Raw genomic sequence first — 24,647 nt, 5'->3', positions numbered from 1 at the left:
AGTTAGTGGTGGCATTTTTTTATGGATAACGACAACCTAAAAAGTGGTGATATTTATGCAAATGTCAAAATTTGTTATGCGAGAACAACTCCAATAAATTTCATAAACATTATTTTTACAAAACTTTATACACATATGATGCACTAGTTATCGTTGAAAGGAGAGAGAACGTCAAAATTTTATTTCTCACCCACTTCTTCAATTTAATACATCTCCGACAAATATTATAAACATTATTTTTAAAAAACCTCATGTACACATATGTGGCACTCGTTATCGTTGAAATGAGAGAAAACGTCCACATATTGTTCTCACGCACTTCATCAATTCAATGTTTTTTCTATTTTTCTCCATCATTGTCGAGAATTTTCTCCTCTGACTCACCCTAATGGAGATGAACTTCGATATTATGGACTTTGCATGTACGTAATGTTAGAAAAGAGGCCAACAACAATAATAACCAACACTTTTTTGAGTTTTGACATGTCATCGGCCTCGGACCTTGGACAGTAACAATGAAATGAACAATGTCACCTACAAAAAAAAAAGAAAAAAAAAAAACCAAAAGAAGCAAAGTGCAAACCAAACATTAAGCAATAAGCAAAAGCCCTTGTCTCTCCCGTGTGGCTCTGGGGTCTGACTTCGCACCTACAAAAAACCAAGTACATATAAATCTCCAAAACAAATCCCAGATTGGATCTCTTCCTATTTCCACCTTCCTTTCTTCAGCTAATAGATCTCTCTCTCCGCCTTTCTTAAGCCAAAGCCAATCTGAGGTCAGTTCAATCCTCTCTTCTCTCCCATTCAATTTCTAACGCATTGCATTTAATCTAAAAACTCTCTGTATATGTACATATATTTTGTACCGTACGTGTTTTCATGGAAGGATTTTGGCCCAGAGTTTCTGGGTTCTTCTTGTAATCTCAGCTAGTTGTCATGTGCGTATGTATAATCTGTGTTTGTATACATGTATTGATGTTTGTCTGCTTATCACTTATTCATTTTGGGTTTTGTTTGATCTGGATGTTTTAGAGGAAACAATAACAACGTTGGTTGTATGTTTTCTGTTTTAGCTGTAATGCAGCAAGACATTTCTTTTATTTGGTTCAAGGCTCTGTTTGGTTCCTGTGAAATTGTATGATACAAAGTTACAAACTTTACTTTGAGATATTTCTGGGCAAGTCTTAGAACAGCTCAGCTCAGTGATCATTTATATATAGAGTAGTTGGAACATTTCCTTTTGAAGTTTTCTATCATCATCGAGTTGAGACATGTTAGATTCAGTTTAGCTAATATTTTGGAGTTTTAGCTTTTTTTGATGGATATTTTGATTATGTACAGGAAATGTTGGAGGCTTTAGATTGATCCAAACATAGCTGTTCGAGGGTCGTGTAGCTAATCCTTTGTGCTGGTGTTTTGAGTACTTTTGACCTGTGGCCAAGAATCTGATACTTGGAATGCTAGATTTATAATGCACTTAAGTTAATAGATGCTGTTGTCTGATTTTGCGGAAACCAGTCATACTCTTAGCCCACTGGGTATGATGGATTATGTCGGAGGGTATCGATGGCTTTAATTTAAATTTGGGTAGGAGATGGTACAGAGTGGTTTGGACACAGATAAGGTTGAGAATTCAGGAGCCAAAGTCTCTCAGAGTGGAAGCCAAGCATCAGGTCTTCACAGGGATCCCTCATTCTCTCGCTGGTTTGATGAAGATGGGAGAGTGCAAGGTGATTTGGTAAATGCGGATGCGACGGTAGAAGAAGACCCTGAATTTGAATTGCCTCTGCCCCAACAGGGAGAGCTAGAAAACAAGGGTTTAGATATGGACAGGGACCGTATATCTCCAAGGGGAAGTAAGCGCTTGAACGGTGGTGATACCTTTGGTAGTGCTACAGTCCAGCTAGATGGAAATGATCAAGCAAAGCTTTTGCCTTTTGACGTTGAGAAGGGGTCTGAAAGGGAGCTACAGGACATAGATCACTCTACTTCTGTTGATGACCACAAGGCACTATCCTCTAATTCAAAGTATCCCATTTCTGCTGCAATTATACTGAAAACATTGTTCTTTGTACTTGTATGGTACACTTGCAGCCTATTTTTGACCTTGTAAGTTCCCTTTCTACGTCATCAATCATTACCATACATTTTTTTGATTTAAAATTTATTTGATGATGGAAAATTATTTATCTATGCTGCATTGTTTTCTGAATTGGTTAGGTATAACAAAAGTCTGTTAGGAGATAATTTGGGAAAGTTCCCCGCTCCCTTATTGATGAATACTGTTCACTTTACAATGCAAGCTATTTTATCAAAGGCAATCACGTGGTACTGGTCTCATAGGTTCAAAACCAGCGTCACTATGTCTTGGAGAGATTATTTTGCTAAAGGTAAACACCGTAAACTCATTATCCTCTTGCTTTGTTATGTAATTTTGTATGTCTGAAGTGAATGAAATTCTTTAAACACTTTTGCCAACTTCTTATACTACGTCGGTCTGAAATTTCCATTTTCATTTTGTTTGGTAGGACAGAGAAGTTCATTTTATAAATGAGTAAATGGATTACAATTTCTTAAATAAACTATGTAATGTTCTTTTCCTAGAATCAAGTGGTCTGAAATTTTTAAAAGGTATATTATATTATTGTAATGATATAATTGTTGCATGAGAAAAGATTGAGATGTTCCATGTATTTCATCTATTGAACTCTACCATCCAGTTCAGTTCGATTTTGTTAACAAAGCTATATTCATATCCAAAGGAGCTAGGTAGTATAAGACAGTTGGTAACACGTGTAAGCTAAATATAATGGCTTGGACTCTCAACCCAACAAGCATAGAATTGTATGATTTTCAAGGGAGACCGTCTTGGTCAAACTTGGAGCATGCACATATTACATTCTCTCTTACCCATAAACATCAACCTGGATAAAAGTAAGCCAGCATGGCATATTTTTGAAAAACAGTAGGAAAAGAAGAGTATGCACCAGGAACAAAAGATACCTATTTATTAACAATAAGCAAAGAAAATAGTTTTGTAGTGTTGGTTGCAATATGCTAAACTAGTTCGATTGAATTAGTTTTATTCAGACAAAAAAAAAGGTTCTATAGTTTTTCTTTTGAAGCTGCTGTTCTTCTGCTTGTTTCTTTTTTCCTCCCCCCTCCCACAGATTCAAGAGTTATATTCTCAAAAAAAAAAAAAAAAAAAAAAGATTCTAGAGTTAAAGTGTGTCTGGTTTGTTTTATTGAGCTTTTTAAGTGTCACTAATTTTCTATTTAGTTGGGTCTTACAGGTTCCATTATCAAAATGGAGTCCACGTCTTAAGACTCTTAGAGTCTTAGGATTGCTAGAGTCCTTCATAAGCTAAGTCGGTCATGTTTTGAAAGGTACTCTCATTTGGGAAGTTGTTTTGGAGGATTATTTGATGTCTAAGCTTCCTTCAGATAAGAAGATATGATTATCTAACACTCAGATATTACAAACAGTCGGGAAACCACATCAACCAGAACAAAAACTGAATTCTTGTTACAGACTTTTAACTAACAGATGCCTTCCAATCCAACAAAATGAATGAAATACTTGTGACCCCAAAAGCAAATAAAACAGATGCACAGAAACAGGACCCAGAACCAGCCTATCCCATGATTTCTCTACTCCTGCTTTTCTACAATCTGAAGGATTTTTTTTCTGTCCTTTCCCATCCAAATGACCCAAATGACTACCAACTGCACAGGTTGTTCCTTTTTCCTCCACCAAAGCCTTCCACAGAACCAAGACTGCACAGAACAACGCCAACCATTCCCTAGTATTAGTGTTGCAGTAGTATCTATTATTCTTGTCTTTCATTCTTCTGTCTTCTTTCCAAGGTTCCCTTGTTGTGTACTTTTGTTGTGCGTTTTCCGTCACTCCACAAAGTTGTTACATGCCTAAGTATGTGATAGGATTAATTTTTAGAAAACTGAAATTAGATTTAGATGTAGACTTCGAGTAGAGTTCACTGCCCACATTAAGATCTTGGCAGCGTTGCTCATGCTTATGTGATCTAGATGGATAGACATAAGTGGTTGGAATGGACCAGCAGCTGTCAAGTTACTACGTGATATGGAAATTGGTACTTTAAACTTTCTATCTTGTTAAATTTAAAATAAGTGCTGCAAATAACAGGCTTGATTTTTCTCCTTTCTTTGCTTTATTTCTGGTTGCAAACCATAGGTATTTAATTAATATGTGGGAAAACATTCAATCATAAGTTACAGAGGGCTGCATCATTTACTTTTTATAATAGGAATTTGATTCATTTCTCAGCTGGTAGAGTGTTATCCACAAATGTCAATTTTGAAGAAGGAAATACAGTTTTCTGAAATTTTACATTTAAATAAGTATTTATAGTGTGCCATTTGATTTCCTTACTTTATGGTAAAATCTTTAATGCCTAGATGTTAACATCTCTTAAAAGTATCCTTCCATTTTTAATGACCTAGTGGTTGTCTACTTCTTGTTGTTAAATTAACTTTTCTATCAACTAATGCTACAGAGGGACTTTGCCTTTCACAGTTGTACCAACGGCTCTTGGAACAGCAATGGATGTTAATCTAAGCAATGCATCCCTTGTTTTTATATCGGTCACATTTGCCACAATGGTTGGTTTTCTTTCTCTGCATTGTTCACATTATACTGTTTTTCTTTATCAATCACCTAATTTACTTCCTTTTTAATCTTGCAGTGTAAATCCGCCGCTCCAATATTTCTCCTTCTATTTGCTTTCGCTTTCAGGTGGAATTTCTTGCCTTGAGTTTTCTAACCAACTCCCCTAATTATGTGCATATATATTTTTTCCTGAATCAAAATTTTCTATTAAGTTTTCCTCCTCTAGTAACTCTTATCTGCATCTTGAAGTCTTCTTCACCATTATGATGCGAAAACGTATTCCAAGTCAAAAGTTAAAATGCAAGTGAACTATATATTATCTTATGCATGTGCTCATTCTCTCTCTCTTTCTATATATATATATATATATGTGTGTGTGTGTGTGTGTGTGTATTTTTTAATTGCATTTCTCGTGCATGTTAGTATCTTGTCACCCTGTATCTTGATTTTATGCTTTGAGTGATGTCATCTTCATTCTCTCTCTGATTTTGGCATCCTTTTCTGCTGTTTAATGCAAATAATTTGATTGGAAGGTTGGAATCTCCGAGCTATAAACTTTCGGGAATCATATTGGTTATATCCATTGGAATACTTCTAACAGGTACTTAGCTTGATTTCCATTAAATTTGAGCATATTTTCTTTCTACTTCTCCATCAAATGTTTTTCCCCTTTGTTTACATTTCTTCCATAGAAAGTTCTGTCATTATTATCCTACTCTTTCCTTCCTCTCCTTTCACTTTTCCTTTTAGAAACTACTGTCTCTACTTTACCTCAATTCCATTCTCTCTCATAAATTATTTCAATGTTTTCTTACTCTTGTATTTCTAGGCCAGTGCAGTAATGCTCCCAAAAAAATTTGTGCCCAAGACTTTGTATATTATGTCTGCTATGAAGAAAGCTAAACTAGGCGTGTCATGCTTTTATTCGTCATAAAATATCATTTTGCTTTTTGCTGTTTCTTTGACAACTTAAAATCCGGATTTTCATTCCTGATTAATATTTTACAACATTGTCTATTCATTTTTGTTGCTGTAAGTAGACAGTGAATGACCCTAACAAGTTCCATATATCAGGGTGGCTATGAAATCATAACTGATAAAATATGATTGAAAGAGTATCATTCCTCTTGATCTTATTTCTGATATTTAGGTGATTGAAACATACAACATATGGTGGCATTATATAGGCACCTTACTACCAAAGACCAGACAGGGCATTAAAGCTTTGTCTATGGTAAAACTTATACAATTTCACTTATGCATGTGTGAAAATGCATTAAACATCTAATGAAAAGCTGAAATAAAACTGCCTAGCTATATGCATAGCTCACAATAGCTATAAGAAAAACATATAGAAGTTGTAGGCAGCAGCCAACATTGACCTCTGTTTTCCTTTACTTGTAACAATAACCAATGAACATATGGACATATAAAGGTTCCTTGAGATCTAAAAGATCTGAACTGAACCAATATTTTACCTGAATGCTAGTCGTCCTTGCTTTTCTTGATTTGTAACAAAAGAAAAATAAGTGAAAAAGTTAGCATCTGAATTTCTAGTGTTAATGTTATCTTTCCATTTTGAATCATGTGCAGTTGCAAAGGAGACAGAATTTGATTTCTGGGGATTCATTTTTGTCATGCTTGCTGCTGTTATGTCTGGTTTCCGATGGTGTATGACTCAAATTCTTCTTCAGGTATGCATTTTTTCTGCTTCTAGTTTTCACCCAACATATATGATAAGTTTCTACTATTTTACTGATGTCTTAACAAATGACAACTACATCTGCTTACATCTTTCATGGTTACTTTGTCATGCCTTCTGCTCATCCACGTTCATTCCAAATTCGAAATAAAGAAAGAATCATATGGTAAGTGCTATATTCTGTTTTTGAAATCTCATTTTTGCTAGATTTCAGTGAGGACATTCAAATGTCTGTCTTCTGTAGGGTTCTTGCACAATGTATAGGATCATCAGTTGTGGCCATGATATAATCATTTCATGTAATTCAAATAATGTGGATTTGATTATAGTGAAATGATCATAGATTCATAGTAAAACTTGTGCAACATTGTTATTCATTAGACTTCAAACATTAAGCCATATGTGGATGCATGTGGTTTCCTGGAAATATCAGAAGCCTTGTTTGTAAACTTAGTTAGTAGATGTCAATGCATAAATGTTCCAGGATCTGATGCTGAAATGTGCTTGAATTTAGTACATATCTTTTAATTGTTTTGTTTGCCTAGCTTGAATATATGGGATGGGATGTAATAAACTTGTTTCCATCACCTGGGGTTGTATCTGAAGCATGTTATGGTTACATGCTCTTTCACCAGGTTGATTATGACCCAACAAAAATGACAACTTTGGTGTCTTCAAAAGTTTATATATACCTGTTTTAGGATATTGATACAACCTCATGTTTTTAGCTGTTATCTTACCCTTCTCACAATGGTTATGTTGAATTGTTTTAGGTTTGAAAAATCCACTTACTTTGATGAGCTATGTGACTCCGGTTATGGCAGTGGTGACTGCCCTGCTGTCTTTTATTTTTGATCCATGGGATGAACTTAGAAGAAACAATTACTTCAATAATCCTGAGCATATCAGTCGAAGTTGCTTGCTGATGCTTTTTGGTGGAACCCTTGCCTTTTTCATGGTAGGAATACATATGTCCAACTTCTTATTAGATTTGCATTCTTTCTCGTCATTCTATAGTTTAATATAGTTATAGTCGTTGGTTGGTTTTTCTTTTTTTTTTTTGGTCCAAGAAAAAGTAAATTGTGGAAATAAGATGAGGATTGTCGAGCTGTCTTGAGTTTAGATAAAGTAAAATAGACAAAGTTTCATTACTTAATTTAGCTGCAAACCAGTACTCTCGATATATATATAAATATATATATATATATATATATATATATATATATATATATTTTAGCTGTTCATATTTTGCAAATCGTTTGTATACATGATAAAATTTCAAATATTGTGAATTGTAATTTTACCAAATAATGTCAGTGTTTTTGTTTGTGGTATGAGTGTCATTGTTAAATATCTTCTTAGGTGCCAACACTACTATGAAATCTTTGCTCTGCCACTGCATTATATTGGGTCAGTATCAGTGGCACTATTAAATTAGAAAAGTTTTTGGCTTTTCGGTGCAATTAGTTTCAAAGTTTAAGATTAAATATGGCATTGACTTGAGAGGGGGAAAAAACAACTTCCCTCACCGAAATAAATTGCTGAAATCGGTAAACCCAATCATAAGTTATCTTTCTCACATCACTTTATTTTTCTATCTTTGCTCAACCACTCTCACTACATCTTCCCATTCCCACAAGAGATTTTTGTTCTCTTTTTCACCCACCCTGTACAACTTCAGCCAACAACCCTGAATAACATTACACGATTTCTTTTTCTAAAATCTTTTTCTTCTTTCTTTAGTTGCTTGAGTTAATGTAGATATCATTAGTTCAGGCAAGTCTAATGTGATAGTTTCCCATCACTAATCATTATTTGTTCTTTCATGGTGCCTTCTGCATGTCCAACCTTTTCTTCTCTTGGACCTACAATTGAGGCTAGTTGTGCTGTAGATTAGGATGGCCATGAAGGAGTATAATATATCAGATTGGCTTGGCAGAAGAACTTCTTGAAAATGGGAAAAGAAAAAAGCAAAATAGTATGCACTGATTTATTTCATGATTCGGGCGGGTAGGATAATAAAGTGAGAAAGAAAAGTTTCTGAGTATAGTGATTTAGGGAGCAATCTATGTTACCAAGATCCTAACCATTGAAGGACAAAGAAGGATTATTCCTGTGGATAATTAGTCAAATCAGAACTAGTTAGCCATTTGATTATACTCATCTTCATTTCACTTTTAGTTCAGTTTCATCTGACAGACTTTTTCTGCAGAGTTTCACCATTTTAGATGATCAAAATGGTTTCCAACGTGGCTATTTCTTTGCAGAGATAATCGGTTAAGAGATATGTGACCAGTTCTGATTATTCAGTATACATATAGCAGTACCAAAAAGTGATTGGTAGGAATGGTAATGCGAACCCACACATAATACCTACCTAGTTCTTTTTTTTTTTTGGTAGTGTCTTCTGTTTCCTAAAGATGGTAGGGTTTGGCAGGAGGCCGAATTACGAGGCCAGGTTTCTTGAAGTGGGTTTGGTGGTTTCTGTGGATATGAAAAAAAAAAAATTACATCGTATGCATGTTTAGTGTGGATATATATAAACGCTTCTGGGCTATGTTTCTCACTTTCGTATTCTTATAAATCTTTGCAACATGACTGACATAGCTGTCCGTTTGCTGCAGGTATTAACAGAATTCATTCTTGTCTCAGTGACCAGTGCTGTCACTGTCACAATCGCAGGTGTTGTCAAGGAGGCTCTCACTATATTGGTATGTTGTGTTCTTTATACTGGAGAACTTCATCAAATAAACAATGTAACATGGTGCTGGTTTCGTATGAATTTATATACAATGCAATAAACATAACTATTATCTAATGATTTCATACATGTGAATGCTAGAATAGCTTTTTTATAAGAGTAGAAACTGATGAAGTAGCATCTATCGTGCACGTACAGGCCTGCTTATGCTATAAGTTTTATTGGTCACCTTAATTTGTCAAAGCCAAGCAAGATACATAGAGTGAAGAACAGTACCTAGCGCCTGATAAAAATCGGCTTTGTAAAAAAATATAGGAAATTTCCATTGATGACCGTTGTAGACATATGGTTTTACAGTTTTGCTATTGGACATCTACTTGTTTTAATCAATTAAGGGAGTTATGGATCCTGGCTTTAGCCAAATAAATATATTAATTGCAATTTAGGCTAGAGTGTAGTCTTGTTCTTTTCCTGTAAAAGGTGACATGCTCTTCATCCCTGTACAAATTTTTGTTGATGGCGGATTTGTTGCGTGCTTTATGCGTCTATGTATTTGGATTTGTTCGTGTTTCCCATTTCTCCTAGTGTTGCATATGGTGTATCAGGAAGAGATACTGATTGGTTTATGCATTTGTCAGGTTGCAGTCATTTACTTCCATGATGAATTTACTATGTTAAAAGGAGTTGGACTCTTCACAATTATTCTTGGTGTGAGTTTATTCAACTGGTACAAGTAAGTCACAATTTGCAATTCTTGTCTACCAAATTTCATGAGTTTTGTAATAGAACCTCGTTCATGTTTCAAATTATAGCAAAACTTTTTTATTAGAAGATAAATTTACTACTCATTTTGTTAATTTTGTTTTCGATTTTGCTCTTTCGTTTGTTTGGCCCTCCAGCAAAAGGTGGATCGGTTTTTCTCTATACTTATGCTTTAGCACTTATGCTTTAGCATGTTCTTGCCATCCATTAATTTCCTCTTTGTTTAAATGCAAATGAGAGCTAGTAATTAGGCAGGTGAGAGAGAGAAATTACAATGAAGGAGCTTTTGTTCTCTTCATTTATTTAGATAGAGAGAAAGGGGAAGATATGAAGTGTAGTAAAAAGGAAATAAAACACAGTAAGGAACTGTTGCTATAACTCATGGATCTTTACTGTATCGTATCATTCCCATGTATCTCTTTATAAATGAGTGTTATTATAGGTACGAAAAACTAAAGAAGGGTCACACTAGTGAAGACGACATGGAGGAATCAGTCGTGATAAATAATGCTGCAAAATATGTTATTCTTGAAGAGACAGATGAGCAAGATGATGGCACATAAGAGCTTCAGTAAGTCCATTTATCTGAATCCGAAGCAAGTTAATCAATGATTGTAAATTTGATGAGTATACGTCATTCACTTATCAACTTCTTAAGCATTAAGAGGTTAGGTGAGGTCCAACATCTTATACAGTCAACTGTCTGCCATGTGTGCATTATATTTCTCTTTTTCTTTTTAATTATATCTTACTTCAGAATTATAAACTAGATAGTATACGATGCAATTAACTGTTCAAAATGCACTTTTGGCAAAATTTTCTTATTATTGATATAGGCATACCAATTTGAAAAACTTCTACATCTTAATGGGCTTTAATCTTTTATTATGTGTTATTTTGGTCAAATTGGATTCTGAAGTTGTCTGCTTAGTTCCAAGGTGGATTATTATTTTTTGGACCTGGAATAAGAGGTGCCGCAATGAAGGGGGATATATCCTAGTTGTGGATATAACTTATTTAAGGAAAAACCCCTTCCATGGGCTTACGATTAAACTTGTCCTAAGAGTGAACAGAGCTATTGTGACCTGTAACAAAACCTTGTTTTATTTTATTTTATTTATACTGGTATTCTGTAAACTGTGATTGTCGTGCAACTACTGATGCAGAATATTTTGCTAATTTAACTTGGCATGTGGTAAATTTATGCAGGGAAAGTTCATATTTGAGTCCACTTTTCAGTGAAGCGTTTGGCATGAAGCACATTTGGCTAGTCTCAGATATTCAGCAATTTTGTGTTCCTATTTCCAACCTTTACCTTTGCAGAGCTCTAAATCATTAGGAGTTGATATTTTGAAGCAACTGCCCATGGGTCAGAAGGAAAAGCCACTTTATAGGTTTTAGTATATACTGAGTGTTATTGTTAGGATATGTACATCTGGGTGTCAACTTCAGTAATGGTTCATTTGTTCCATTACTTTTAGAAAGAGGATGACTGCAACTGCAAGCTGCCCAGAATTTTGAATCCCATCATGCTAGATGGATTGGGTTCATTGCCCATGAATGTATATTACAAATCAATTGCATATTGTATCTGAATAAAAATTGATTTGGGAGAAGTATATTAGAATGCCAATTTGGTGCTCATCATTCATCAATGAATGTCTTCATAAAGTATTTAGATTTGAGTGTAGCAAAAATGTAGCAAAATTTCAGGGTCTGCACAGGAATACGTACATTTTTCAATACCAACATGAATACATACTATGATTTGAATGGGAGATTTGAATTATTCAAACCCCCTTATATTATTAATGCATCTGTACTGGTGCACATATATGGCATGGTCTTTAGGCTTGAGGATGTTATGTACGAAAATCCAATTAACGCTTACTTACCAATACAAACCTTGCGACCGATTAGTTCACTCAATTAAAACTACGTTCTATAAATTTTTGACTCTGCAAATGAAAGAACACTTCCTTTCGCCTGGAAAAATTGAGAGGAAAAAAAGGTACATTAATTCTAGGATGACCATACTTTAGATTGTATATGATTTTTTATTTTTATTTTTTTCCTATGACCAAGAAAAAAAAAAAAAAAAAGCCACAAGAATTGCTGCCGGTGGATCGGTCATACATTTGGTCACCGGACACTCGTACCTGAACTTGAAGCGTTCATCTTAGTATACGAACTCACGGAACGCTCTAATTGAGGTATATCCATCAATATTCCGTCAAATTGACTTAAAATGTGTCTCAGTCACTGGTATATAGAAATCGATGTCCAATATTGTCCAAAATTTGGAACAAATAAGCTGCCATTTTTTATATTTTTTTTATATTGAGTCATTGATTTAATTAAAAAGAAATAAGAATAAAAAATAACAAATTACATATAAGTTATTGACAAAAGGTAACTTAACAAATACATTCTCTAAAGATTGAATTAAACATATAAGGACTAAATATTATAAATAAGGACAATGTGCTCTCCACTTGCCACATGTCATGAGTTAATTTAATTTTTTTGCCTGTAACTACTTCTTTTGACTTCTAATTTCTTTATAAAGATTAAATCTTACAAATAAGGACAATCTGCTCTCCACTTGCCACATGTCATGAGTTAATTCACTTTTTTACCCTTAACTACGTCTTTTGACTTTTAATCCCATTTTTTCATTTTTTTTTAGAATAATCCATTTATGTTACTTTTTTTTTATGAGAATAATCCGTTTATATTACTTTTTTTTTTCTTCCTTGAGAATAATTTCTTTAGGTTACTTTACAAAACCTCACTCTCCTATTATTCTCATCTCATCGTCTAATTTTGCTACTGCACTCATACACGTCCAATTCTGCTACTCGTGTTTTGCTCCTGCATTCGTTATTGCCTAATCCTACTACTGCACTCGTCTTACACGCTAAAAGCAAGCACGCAATTTAACCCTGCAAAATGTAGTTGTCGGTATCAAATAAATAGGGATCGTTCTAGCGGGGGATTGAGGGTACACTTGCAATTGCAAAAACAAATAAAGAATTAATATAGGTAAAAAGTATAATTTACAAAAATAAAACAAAATAAAAATAAAAATATATACAAGTAAACACAAATAGGGGGTTTTAGATTTTTAAATTAAAAAATTAAAAGAAACAAAAATAAAAATGTAAAATACATATACAAGGGTGGAAACGCAAGGAACAAAGATCAAAACCACAATCATATGAATGAAATCCAATTACAATTCCTATAGTTGATTTTTTATGTCATGAGAAAGAATTTGACCATGTGAAACGTTAATAAGCAAACGATTTCCCATATTTTACTTTCCTTGAATAATTGATCTAAGTGAAAGCACCTAAATCAATCCTATTGAACATGCAATCATAGTCTAGAAAGCTAGCTAATCAAGAACACATTTAATGCATTAAGAACAAAGAAAGGATGTCAACCAAAGTGCACAACCTAGTATGAAAAAGTTAATCTATTTGTAATCCTCCTTAATTGATTTCGACTTTTGTCTAAAGCCTTTACTACTTTTGAAATAGGTTTACAAAACTATTAGGTGAATTGTTTACCTAAATCTAGCACCAATTACATGCATATATCCTAAGTTGGCCACCAAAGAACACAAACATGCAAAAGGTTTCTATAATCCAAAATCAATCAAGCAATCTCACATAAGCAACATAGAAATCAACATATAAAAATCACAACTTTATTATCAAAACATATAAATGGGCTTTAAACTTTGCCCTTAACATCATGTTAACTAGAATTCATAACTCTACGAATCAAACAAAGGAAAGCAAAAGAAAGTATGAAATACACTGTGAAAGATGAATGATAAAGCCTTGAGACGAAGAACTTGAAGATCCTTGAAAGCAAGCAATCTTCTAGGGACGATGGATGACAGCTAGAAACTTGATGTATTGCATGACTTCTTTTTCTCTTTGCTTGAAACGCAGAACTTCTGAAGACTAAAGAATGGGGAGAATTTTTTGTGTTTAGAATTGTGGGAGAAGTGGTGTGTGTTGTGGTGTCAATGATGCTCCTATTTATAGGAGCATGTCCAAGCTTTCTGGATCCTTCGTTTAATTTATAGGAATTATCTGCTTGAGCCACATAGCTCCAACCAATCAAATACATCCACGTCAGCATTCTTGTGTCATCCAACCAATGAGAAACCTCCAAAATAACACTTTGATTTAAGGGAGATTATTTTTGCATTGATTACATGATTATTTTCTGATTTATGTCCTCAATTTCATAATGAATGTGGACATCAAGGAATGTATCTGGACCTGTTTTCAACCTTTCTGATTGTTGTAATCCCTTTAAATTCTCCTTCCTTATCTGTCGAAGTCTCCCTTTGGCCATAATCATGTCTAGATGCATTTAGGATTTAATTGAGATGTCATTATCCATATATATTCTTGAAATTCGGCCAAAATCAGTTTGTGTCTGATACAGACCCAAAATCTGATTTTTAACCATCTTTTCTTGCCAAAAATGACTCTTAATCCATATCACCTTTGTAGAGGACGTTTTGAGCTTGTTCTTGGGCTCTCCTAGTCCACCCAGGTATCCTATTGTCATCAGGACTCCTCATATTTTGCCATTTCTCTTCATTTTTCCGACCATGATTCCTAGTTGACTCAGGAGTCTTGCTTTGACAAAGTTTCCTATTTTGAACAGGATTTCCTGGCTGGATCAGGATTTCCTGGTTGGGCCAGGAAAATTTAATTTCTTCGTTTTAGCTTATTTTTGCAGCCCTTGTGCCTTGCCTTAGCCCTTTCCAACATTTTCTAGCTTCTCTTTCTCCTTTATGCTCATTTCAGCTCTATTTGCTCAATGGGACCTAAAAATAGAAACATTAAAATTACTATTTGATGATTCTCTAAGATAAAGTTTTACTATTTGGGATGCAGATAAGCTTGAGAAAATAATTTATGCAGATGAAATATTCAATTCTTGATTATCTGTTTTCCTATACTAACTTCTATGCCAAAATGGTGTAATTGTCTTCCAAAGATGAGGTGTGAAATCAATAACAGGCATAGTTTACACCTAAGTCTTGAGGACTTAGTTCAAGCTTGTGTTATGTCACTGCAATAACTTCATGATTAGCTACATGCTGATTTGCTAATCTCATATGACTCATGTTATGACCTATTACCTTCATACCAAGCAAACATGCTTATAAAAAAGAGGCAAGACACTCATACATCAAGCCAATCATTCCGGTATGAGTGACATAAGAGTCTTTCTCCTTTCTCTGTAGCTAGCATGAGAATCATTCTTAGTGTCATCATAACAGTCTTTCTTTCATAGAAGCACTGAATAGCACAACAATCTTAGTCAACGACAATAACTTTAGCCAACCCCAATACTTGTCTTACTTAATTTACTCAAGGTTCGAAACATCGCTAGAAGCTAGTCGGGCGGTGGACAGAGGATCAGCGCCCAGGGGACTAGGCGGGTGCCTAGGCAGTTTTTATTTTATTTTATTTTATTTTATTTATAACATATAACTATATAAGTAAGAATATATAAAAATTTAAAGATTAATAAATTTGTGGTTCACAAATAAATATATAGTTAAAAAAACTTATGTTTCTTCCATACCCTCTCTTTGCTCATCTCAATGACCATTCGTTACTACCTCCACTCGACACCACCTAAACTCACTTTTGTTCTTATCCTACCATCATAATTTTCAATAATAATTCAATCAATATGCCATATCATACCTCATACCTTTTCAACCACAAATGCCCAGAGTCTGCAGCGGTGACAGCTTGCTCTCTCTCTCTTCTAATAAGCAAGGCTGCTCTTTCACGATCAACGCCGACAGCAAATTCGAAAAAAAAAGAAAAAAAAAACCACAAATGCTCACAATTATCTAGACCCATTTCTCATATTGGAATGTTATGCACAAAGGAGGATCAAGATAAAAAGAACAAAGTTGAAGAAAGCCCAGATGCTATATTAGCTTTAAATAGTACAGTTGATGATGATGATGATGATGATATTCCAGAGCCCAACAAAGTTGAAGAAAACCCAAATGCTCTTAGTGACAATTACCAAAGGGCGGAACTCTCTTAAGCGATGACGTGAGGATGCAATTATCACAGTGATCGACGACGGAGAAAGATGAGTGACAATCTTCGGCACCTAACGAAACTCACCAACAGCAGCTACCAAAGACCGCCTAACCCAACAGCCCAGCCCAGTTCATCCCCGCCCAGACGCCTAGTCACCCGCCTACGCCACCTAGGCGGCCGCCCAAAACCCAAAACCCACCCAACCCACCAACTTGCCATTAATCGAGGCGGAGACCCACCGCCCAGATCCTAGGTGGCCTGGGCGCCCGAGTTTTAGAACATTGAATTTACTACTGCAGCAACTATAATCTTCGTAATACCAGTGAAGTGCTTCAATCACAATAAGAACCAACATGCCCTAACCCATTTTCTTAAACTTCAAGCATTAGACAAACATAAGTCTCGTATCCTTTGAGTCTTTAATGATCCCCAACTATACCTTTTAGCTCATAAATTATATCCATAAGTACTATGAACATTATCTCTAGCTCTCCTAATGGTCAATTTTCCAAATTACCCTATCAAAAATCCTATTAAGAAAGCACCAATTCCTTTGTCAGGCTCATTTTTCATATATACAAGATGCTGCTACACTTTCATTATTGTAAATCTCTATATTACTGTTGTTTGCCTCAAAATCGTCTCGGCCGAAATGAGAGCCGAGGGACTTGTGGTTGAATCGTCCTTCTGAAATTGCGCGGGCGTGCCAACTCGCGGCCGAATGGCCGACTGAGGTTCAGATCTGATTTGCGCTTGTATCCGACTACTTTCAAGTGATTGTAGGCCGAGGAAGGAACCCTCTCGGCCGTTAGGTTCTAGTGCCTCTGTTCCAAGGACTTTGGTTAGGCGTCAATCCTGAACGTACTCGCAAATCACGGTGAAGACGAAGGTGAAGTGGATTCGTTTGTCAAAACGTTGTGAGATGATATGTGTGTAAACGGTGAATCGCATCAATCCAATCCGGACTGGCCGAAAGAGATCAATGGATGATAATTCTATGTTACGAACTACTCCTAAGTGCGAAAAGTAAAGTACATATAAAATAAAGAAACAAGAAGGTAAAGTGCTTGAATGTAACGACTGAAATAAAAGTAAGAAACTAAAAATGAAAACAAGTTATGAAAGTTGAATAGAAGGCAAAGTACCTATGAAAGAGTAAGAGAAAAGTTTGAGTAAAAGTTGTATATTGATTTGTTTGTGTGGTGCAGGACCTTTTACAATGATTTACAATGTTCTATATATACAAATCAGAAACCCTAGCTAACTTGTCCTCCAAGACGTGGAAATTGAGTAGGATTCTCCTTCCTTCTAAGATTGATTCGTCTCATAAAACCCTGACCTGGCTGATATCTGAAATCTTCGCAATCGAAATCCATAATTGATTCGAACTCTTTCCTTGTAAGGATTCCTTCCTTGAATGACCTCTCGGCCGAACTTATCGCTTGTGTTTGGCCGAACATTCCTAGTCCCCTTCTGGGCCTGTTTGTGAATCTACCCTTTTCTCATTTGGATAGTCTAATAGTTTGGCTGAGTTGCCCATTTTCTAATTATAGGTCACCCAACCCAAAGTCTCAAATCTCGGCCAGGCAGCCGAACAATCGCACTCTTCACAGTTCTATGATTCCAAAAATCATTTCCTGGGTTAGACAACACCTTCAACTCGGATGCATGACCCGACATCCCTTAGGCCGAGTTTCCAGATAGCTTTACATAGGAGTGGCTAGATTTAGGTCCAAACATTGCCCCCCCAGTCTCATGAGTCTTGGCTCTCAGACTGAGTGCTTATGAGACTTGAAGAGAGTCTCTTGAAACACGAAACATGGCTGATCAACCCAAATTCCTGAAATTCGGCCGAACCCGGCTGAAGCATACTTGCTTTGAAGTCTTGGCCGGGATATCTAATATATAAAACTTGGCCGAATTGGCCCACAGAGTACAATGCTATTTTTCAAAGGACATAATGGAATGACATCCGACGCTGAGATCCTAAACCTTGGCCGAATTGCCCAACTATTTAAAATTGGTCTTGTTGGCCAATACATGGAGATTCGCCTGAGATCTAGCCAAAACATATTGGTTGTGAAGATCTGTTCAATACATCCAATCTGCGTATTTTGGCCAAGTCAACCCATTGTCTCTAATACAATTTACTAGACCAAAAGCCCAGTGGGGTGATGACTAGCACGGCAATAGCAAGAGTCTGAGCCTCGACCAAAGTCCTCCAACCAATAAAACTTGGTATTGTTTGTCCAAAATAAAAAACTAATTCGGCCGACACACTATATTTCGGCCATGCCCAATAGTAGATAAAATCTTGACTAACTTGCAACCTCAGCCGAAACTTAAATCTTCGGCCGACCCCATCCATATTTCAACCTTAACTGAGTGAAATCCAAAGTTTGGAAAATTGGTCGCAGCAACCAAATGCCAAAAATAATGGTGGGGTACAACATCCCAGTTTGAAAAGTCATTCTTAATTGCAATACTTATAGTAATGCACTAATGCATGCACCTGGTCAATCGGCACCATATCATGATCTTTATATATATATATATATATATATATATATATATATAAACATACACGTGCATGTATATCAGTTAGCTCATGAACATATATATAATTATATAATATAATTATATACACATCCCAATGATATATAGGGCGCGTTTGTTTGCCCGGTTAAGTAGCTTGATAGGATTAAAAATGACCTGTTAAGCTGTTTTGAGTTGTTTGGCAATATGGATATCTATGGATTGGAAATTTCAATTCCTATCAGAGTTGGATATCAAATCTTGTTGAATAGGTGGGATAAGAAGCAGATATCACTTTGACAAAGAGACCCACTCAATCGCGAAACATATTCGCGCTAACAACCACCACCACCTTCATCTCCGTCCCATTTTCGACGGCCATTTCCTTTTGATTCCGGCCATCTCCGGCAGAACCCAGACATCTCAGGCCAAGTCCGGCGATCTATTCCTCCTCTTGCGTCTCAATTATTGGTTCCCAAAACGTCATCGCATCCTCATGGTGAACCTCACCATGAATGGTCGATGGCTAATTCAAACTCTTGGGCTAAAATCCGGCAATTTCTGGGCAAGTTTAGGCCATCTCCAACCTCCATTGACATTTGTGCTCTTCGTCTCCAGCCATCGGGTCGCCGATACGAAAATCTCCAATAACAAATAGATCCATCTCCTTTCCTGCAATATCAAACCCAAAACTCAGTCAATGGAATATCAAAGCGTGTATTTTCTCTCTCTGGTCTCTGAGGCTTTGAGCTATGAATGTTCTTTTGAATTTTTTGTTTTTTGGTTCTTGGTTTTTCTGGAAAGGTGAGAGTTCCAATCCAATTCAAAATCTAATGTAACAAACAAAGTATAAGGTTAAGGATTCCTTATCAAATCCAATTTAAATCCAATCCAATCCAATTATGTAATCTAATCCATTCCTATCTTGGTTGCCAAACATGGCCATAATCTTTATATATATATATATATATTTATATACATATACAAACACACACGTGCATTCCGTTAGCTCATGAACATATATATAATTATATAACATAATTATACACACATCCCTTTGGATAACCCTGACCTGTGGTTCTTCCTTCAATTTCAAGAACGAGTGCCGACCCAGATAAACTTTCCTTCTCAAAATAAGCTCAGATCCTTCAGACTCAAATGCTTCCAAATCAAACTGAATCTCAACCCTCCGCACTGAGCACCGCAGAGATTCAAAATCATACCTCAGCTGAAGAAGACCTTGAGCTAATCTAGGCGCTCATCTCGAGATCACGTTCGGTGCCGGCGGGCTATGGTTGATCTGGTGCCGGCAGTTATGAAGATAGTTTGTGGCCTGGGTATGATGGCTTAGAGCGTCATACTTTGAGTCAAGCTGAACATTGAGGTATGAAATTCCTATTCTTCCCAAATTTCAAAGTAGCTTGTTCTGCTTTTTATACAGTTTTGTTTTTCTTCTAGTCTCCAGTTATGCATTTACTTTAATTAGGTACTGGGCATCATGCTTTACTCTTCTTGGCTCTCTGTTTGTTGAATCTAGACTAGGACTTGCACCTTGTATATGCATCTTTTGTATTCCTGCCCCAAAATTTGCATAGATAGCATCAACCACGACTTTGAAAGATCGAAGCCCTTAATTAGAGACTTAGAGTATAATTTCCTAGGATTTGGAGTTAATTACGAAATGCCTTCTGTAGGGAGCTGCTCTAGAGTTGCTGTGTGACAAAGTGCTCCATACCCAGAAAGCCTACTTTGACCATTTGACTAGTCAGTCTCCACACCAGTCAGTAGTTTAGATTTCAAAAATTTAAATTTCAAAATGCCTTTTGGGTGGCAATGGCCTGCCTAGACGTCATCCCCTGACATATGCTCTCTCTTGATTCTAGTGTTGTATCTCAATGACTTCCATTGCATTATACGGTGGTCAATGTTGCAGCTGCTCAATTGTTTTTGTTTTGTGGTCTTTGCAGGCTTAGTGAAGCTTTTTGGTTAAAAGGCAAAGTGCTCCATGGCCGACGATGCTTCGGAACTCGAGGCCGGGTCAGAAGGTAGCGACACACTAACCAAAAATTCGGCCGAGTTTGCCACAAAATTTAAGAAGGCTTTTGATGCTTCCAAAGACACACTTCAAAATTCCGTGGTTTGTCAGCTGGCAAAAAACAAAGAACCGCTGGGAATGTGCACACTGGGGCCGCATTACTACGCGGGCATGCCGCTGGCCATGAAGGAGGTACTAGAGGGCTCATTAGTTGACACGTCATGTCTTGCTTATGGGGCTAGTTGGTCCACCTGGAGTTCTGAGTTCAAACTTCCGCGGGTTTGGCCGAAACTGACCCCTGAGTGGGGCAAATGGGTGCCAAGGATGGAGCATTTCTTTGCTCAAAAATGGAAGGACTATGGAATATATGATAGTATAAAGATGACTGAGCAAGAGATTCATATGGATCGGCCCCTTCTTGCGGCGAGCTTATGCTTCTGGTCGTCTGCAACCAACACCATCAACTTGCCTTTCGGTCCCATGACCCCTACTTTGTTAGACATGGCCGCAATATTTGGGTTTCGGCCGAATGGCGAGGCTGTTTGTGCTACAGCCAAATTCCCTAGTTCCTTCCATGCTAGTCTGAAACCTTTTATGCCACACATGCAGTTGATGAAGCAGTTTCAGAAACTAGGAGGCAACCTCCAAAACAGCACGAACACGCCGCCTTCCTTCTCTATTGGCTTTGTAAGTTTGTATTTTGCTCCAAGTCAAATAAGTGCACTTTTGAATTTGTTGGTATTGCAGAAGCTCTCAGCGTGGGTAGGCCTCTAGCCCTTGGGCCATTTGTTCTTGCTCGCCTCTACCGTGCTTTACGCAATGCAGTGATCGATAATATGAATTTGGATATTGGAGGGCCATTATGGATGTTTCAAGTGTGGATACAGACCTATTTTCATGAGCTCCGGCCGACATGTCCTCCATTTGTCCCCACAATGACACTTGGCCGTCAGATTATTGCCCTTGGCACTCGTACACATTCAGCCGCGCAGTGTTTTGCTTTCTTTTGTTCAAAAAAGACTATGTCCAAAGACGAGTTTGCCATATGTTACAGCCGAGATCACCCTTCTTGCCTTGAGATCAACATATCAAAACCATGGGATAAAAAATTTGAATTGGATGTGATTCTGACTTGGGGGAGTTTTCTGATCTCTCGAGACCTGAACTATGGCCTCAAAGGCACCGTGGGTCGGTATGGTGCGGAGGTCTATCTTCCCAATTTTGTTGCACGTCAGCTTGGCTTCATACAGAGTTGTCCGGCCTTATTCTTGATGTCAAGAAACCACTTCTCGTCATGGAGAGATGGGTTCACACGAACTTCTCAGTGTTCGGCCGTTGGTAACTACTATGAAGAGCAATTTGGCAAGTTTGAGAGATCCGGCCTAAAGCCTCGTTGTCCTGATCATAGAGCCACCCCACACTTCCAAGCTTGGTGGTCGACTTTTATCATGAAAAATCTTGGAAATGACTTGGCTGGGACCCAACGTGCTGCATTACAAGGACTTCCGAACTTGCTAGGCCCCAAGGAAGGTAAGTTAATTTGGCTTATTGTTCTATCTTGAGCCAACTTTTCCTTATATTGATCTCTTACCTCTTTGATCCAGGTAATGGTAAGAAGAAAGCACCGGATGGCAAGTTAAAATCAACCAAAGGATCCTCTAAACAAGGTAATCTTCAAACCAATCTTTCCGATTTCTGTTTACACATTTTTCTTCTAATGTGGTGCAACTCTTCAGGACAAACATCGAAGAAACGTGGCTCAACATTGGGGTATACTCGGAACGCCAAGAAAACAAAGAAATCATCGGATATGGTGGAGAATTCGGTCACAAACCCGATGGACACTATGGTTAGTGAAGACATATTTTTTGAGGCTAATATGGATGATGGCCACGATGCTTTGGCTGAAAACCGAAATACGTCTGAAATTGAGGATATGGCCGAAACTGGTGACGCCTCGATCCATAGCGCGGACTCGGCCGATAGCGAAGGTTATTCGGAAGAAGCTCAATCAGAAAGTGGCGATCAAGAGGTAAGTTCCTAATCTAGAGTTGTGTGCTTCTCTGTCAACTTGGTTATACGATTCGTACTTGGCTAAGAACCTTCCCTTTATTTTGATAGAGAGATGGCCGCATTGATCATTCTTTGCCCCCACTTGAAAACTCCATGATTGAGATTGACATGGATGTAAGCCTCCCCCATTCCTTTCTTGGATTTCATTTCTTGCTTGTCTGAGATTATTGACTTCTTTCATTTCACAGGACTTGGGTGAGAGCCAACTGCACAACACATCGAGCATCGGCCAACAGCTTGCCATATCAAACAACTTTTCCAAGGATGTTGAAAACACAGATGCACGTGGCCGAGAAACACTACTTATCCATCAGACATTGGTTCAGGTAAGATATTTCATCCCGCCTTGGTGTTTAATTTTCCAAAATCCTATACGAAACAACTTGAAAAGTTGTTATCATGTAGGTGGGAGAATCTCGAAGCAGTACAACCCTAGAATTGGCTCTTCTCAACCAAACTGAGCCACATCCTCCTATGTTCGGAACACTTACCTCTCCTCCTAATGACGGGATGTGTCAAAGTGAGCAAGCTATCGTTTGCGCTCCATCTTCGGCCGAGCTTGTGGTGAGTGCCCTGGTAACTTCAAGTCTGGTTTGCTTTTAGCCGAATTAATTCAGTTCCATTTTTTTTTTTTTTTTTTTTTTTTTTTAGGATCATACAGCGGGTGATCTTGGTTTGGACCTACTTCAATTCCTAAATACTCTAGACAACACCACGAGTCCCGAAGAGGAAAAACTTGAAACAGCCGAAACCAAAAAGGCACTTGAGACGGTCAGACAGTTTTTGGGTTGTGATGTGAGAACAGTGACCGAGGCTAGTTTTCTCTCTTTGAAGGAAGCGGTTGAAGTACTTATTTCAGCCAAACATTTCTCTCAGGTAGAGGCTTATGAAGTTCATGCTCGTTTGGCTGTTGTAAATTTTAGTCTCTCTCCTTGTCTAGAAGCACAAAAAGAGTTTGAAGCAGGCGAGAAGCTGAAAAGTGAGTACGATGACATTCGCCAGTCCACCGATCTTGGCCAACTCCAGAAGTTAAAGACTTCTTTGGACGAAGGAAGGCAAAAAGTGCTTGATCTGAGGAAGCAGTTGGCCGAAGCTGAAAAGCAAGTCAAAGTCACTTCGGCCGCCATCCGAAACATTGTTCCCCAACAAGATCTCACCAAGTATAGCTTGATTCTGTCATCGGTCAAGTCATATAACAAGAAGAGGGGCATCTTGAAGCGAAAGGTCGACCAAGGTATGCAAGACTTGGAAGATGTTAAAGAAGCTCTTCGGTCACTCTTGCCCACTGATTAGTTACTTTAGGATGTGACATTCATCTAGGCTTATATTTTGTACATGGCCTTAGGCCCGTAACTCAGCCGGTTGACACGTTTTTGGAGAGTTTGGCCGGCCTTCTTTGTATGACTCAAACGCTAATTTTGTGAATGTGACCGTTGATCACCCGGCCGCTATTTTGTCAATTGACTCGGCCTCTTTCGACTTCATATATTTCGGTCACCTAAGTCTTTTTGCTTGTCATGCATTTTAATTTTGAGCTCGACCAAATCAACATCTTGAACTAGGCTGAAACTCCTGTTCACTTCGGCCGAGATGACCTCAGTCGTCACGCCCAACACTTCTTGTTTAACTTAGCCAAAATAATTACTTGACTTCGGCCAACACTACGATGGTTGGTTCGGCCATTACCTCTTATTTAGCTTTGGCCAATGAAAAAACTCTAGTCAACCAAATCAACAACTTGAGCTCGGCTGAAAGTCTTGTTCACCTCGGCCGAGATTACCTCACTTCGGCCAACATTTTAACTTTGGCCAACGAAAAACTCAACATTTTAGTCAACCAAATCAACAATTCGAGCTCGGCTGAAAGTCTTGTTCACCTCGGCCGAGATTACCTCACTTCGGCCAAGATTACCTCAGTCGTCTCGGCCAACATTACTTGACTTCGGCCAACACTATGATGGTTGGTTCGGCCGTTACCTCTTATTTAGCTTTGGCCAATGAAAAAACTCTAGTCAACCAAATCAACAACTCGAACTTGGCTAAAACTCTTGTTCACCTCGGCCGAGATTACCTCACTTCGGCCAACAT

General features: G+C 37.4%; 2 protein-coding genes across 6 annotated transcripts in view; both read left to right on the top strand.

The window, feature by feature from the left end:
- The first annotated feature begins 572 nt into the window (after positions 1–572).
- The window catches only part of LOC112189016 (probable sugar phosphate/phosphate translocator At1g06470), a 61,164-nt gene continuing 37,089 nt past the window's right edge, over positions 573–24,647 (top strand). The window contains exons 1-13 of one of the 4 annotated variants that reach the window (XM_024328274.2): positions 573–776; positions 1,342–2,109; positions 2,221–2,390; positions 4,556–4,641; positions 4,725–4,774; positions 5,182–5,249; positions 6,242–6,342; positions 6,504–6,516; positions 7,124–7,308; positions 8,975–9,061; positions 9,690–9,784; positions 10,256–10,384; positions 11,023–11,162. In XM_024328274.2, coding sequence (XP_024184042.1) covers positions 1,595–2,109; positions 2,221–2,390; positions 4,556–4,641; positions 4,725–4,774; positions 5,182–5,249; positions 6,242–6,342; positions 6,504–6,516; positions 7,124–7,308; positions 8,975–9,061; positions 9,690–9,784; positions 10,256–10,376 — 1,491 coding nt within the window. In that variant the 5' untranslated portion in view covers positions 573–776; positions 1,342–1,594 and the 3' untranslated portion in view covers positions 10,377–10,384; positions 11,023–11,162. Of the gene's footprint in view, positions 777–1,341; positions 2,110–2,220; positions 2,391–4,555; positions 4,642–4,724; positions 4,775–5,181; positions 5,250–6,241; positions 6,343–6,503; positions 6,517–7,123; positions 7,309–8,617; positions 8,700–8,974; positions 9,062–9,689; positions 9,785–10,255; positions 10,385–11,022; positions 11,465–24,647 lie in introns of those variants that run through there. The other 3 variants (XR_005806613.1, XM_024328275.2, XM_024328273.2) reach the window with 3 other exon arrangements.
- Positions 19,505–23,868, top strand: LOC112184408. 2 transcript variants are annotated; one of them, XM_024322665.2, is made up of 8 exons: positions 19,505–19,836; positions 20,420–22,017; positions 22,092–22,154; positions 22,224–22,519; positions 22,609–22,674; positions 22,749–22,886; positions 22,966–23,124; positions 23,212–23,868. In XM_024322665.2, the coding sequence occupies exons 2-8, from the start codon at positions 21,324–21,326 to the stop codon at positions 23,851–23,853; spliced, it is 2,058 nt and encodes a 685-aa protein (XP_024178433.2). In that variant the 5' UTR covers positions 19,505–19,836; positions 20,420–21,323; the 3' UTR covers positions 23,854–23,868. The 2 variants fall into 2 exon arrangements, with proteins under 2 accessions (XP_024178433.2, XP_040370708.1); XM_040514774.1 differs by lacking the exon at positions 22,966–23,124.

The sequence above is a fragment of the Rosa chinensis genome, chromosome 2 (assembly GCF_002994745.2).
Source record: "Rosa chinensis cultivar Old Blush chromosome 2, RchiOBHm-V2, whole genome shotgun sequence".
NCBI classification, from domain to species: Eukaryota; Viridiplantae; Streptophyta; class Magnoliopsida; order Rosales; family Rosaceae; genus Rosa; species Rosa chinensis.
Note: the sequence above shows the minus strand (reverse complement) of the source record. Positions and strands in the feature narration are given on the sequence as shown.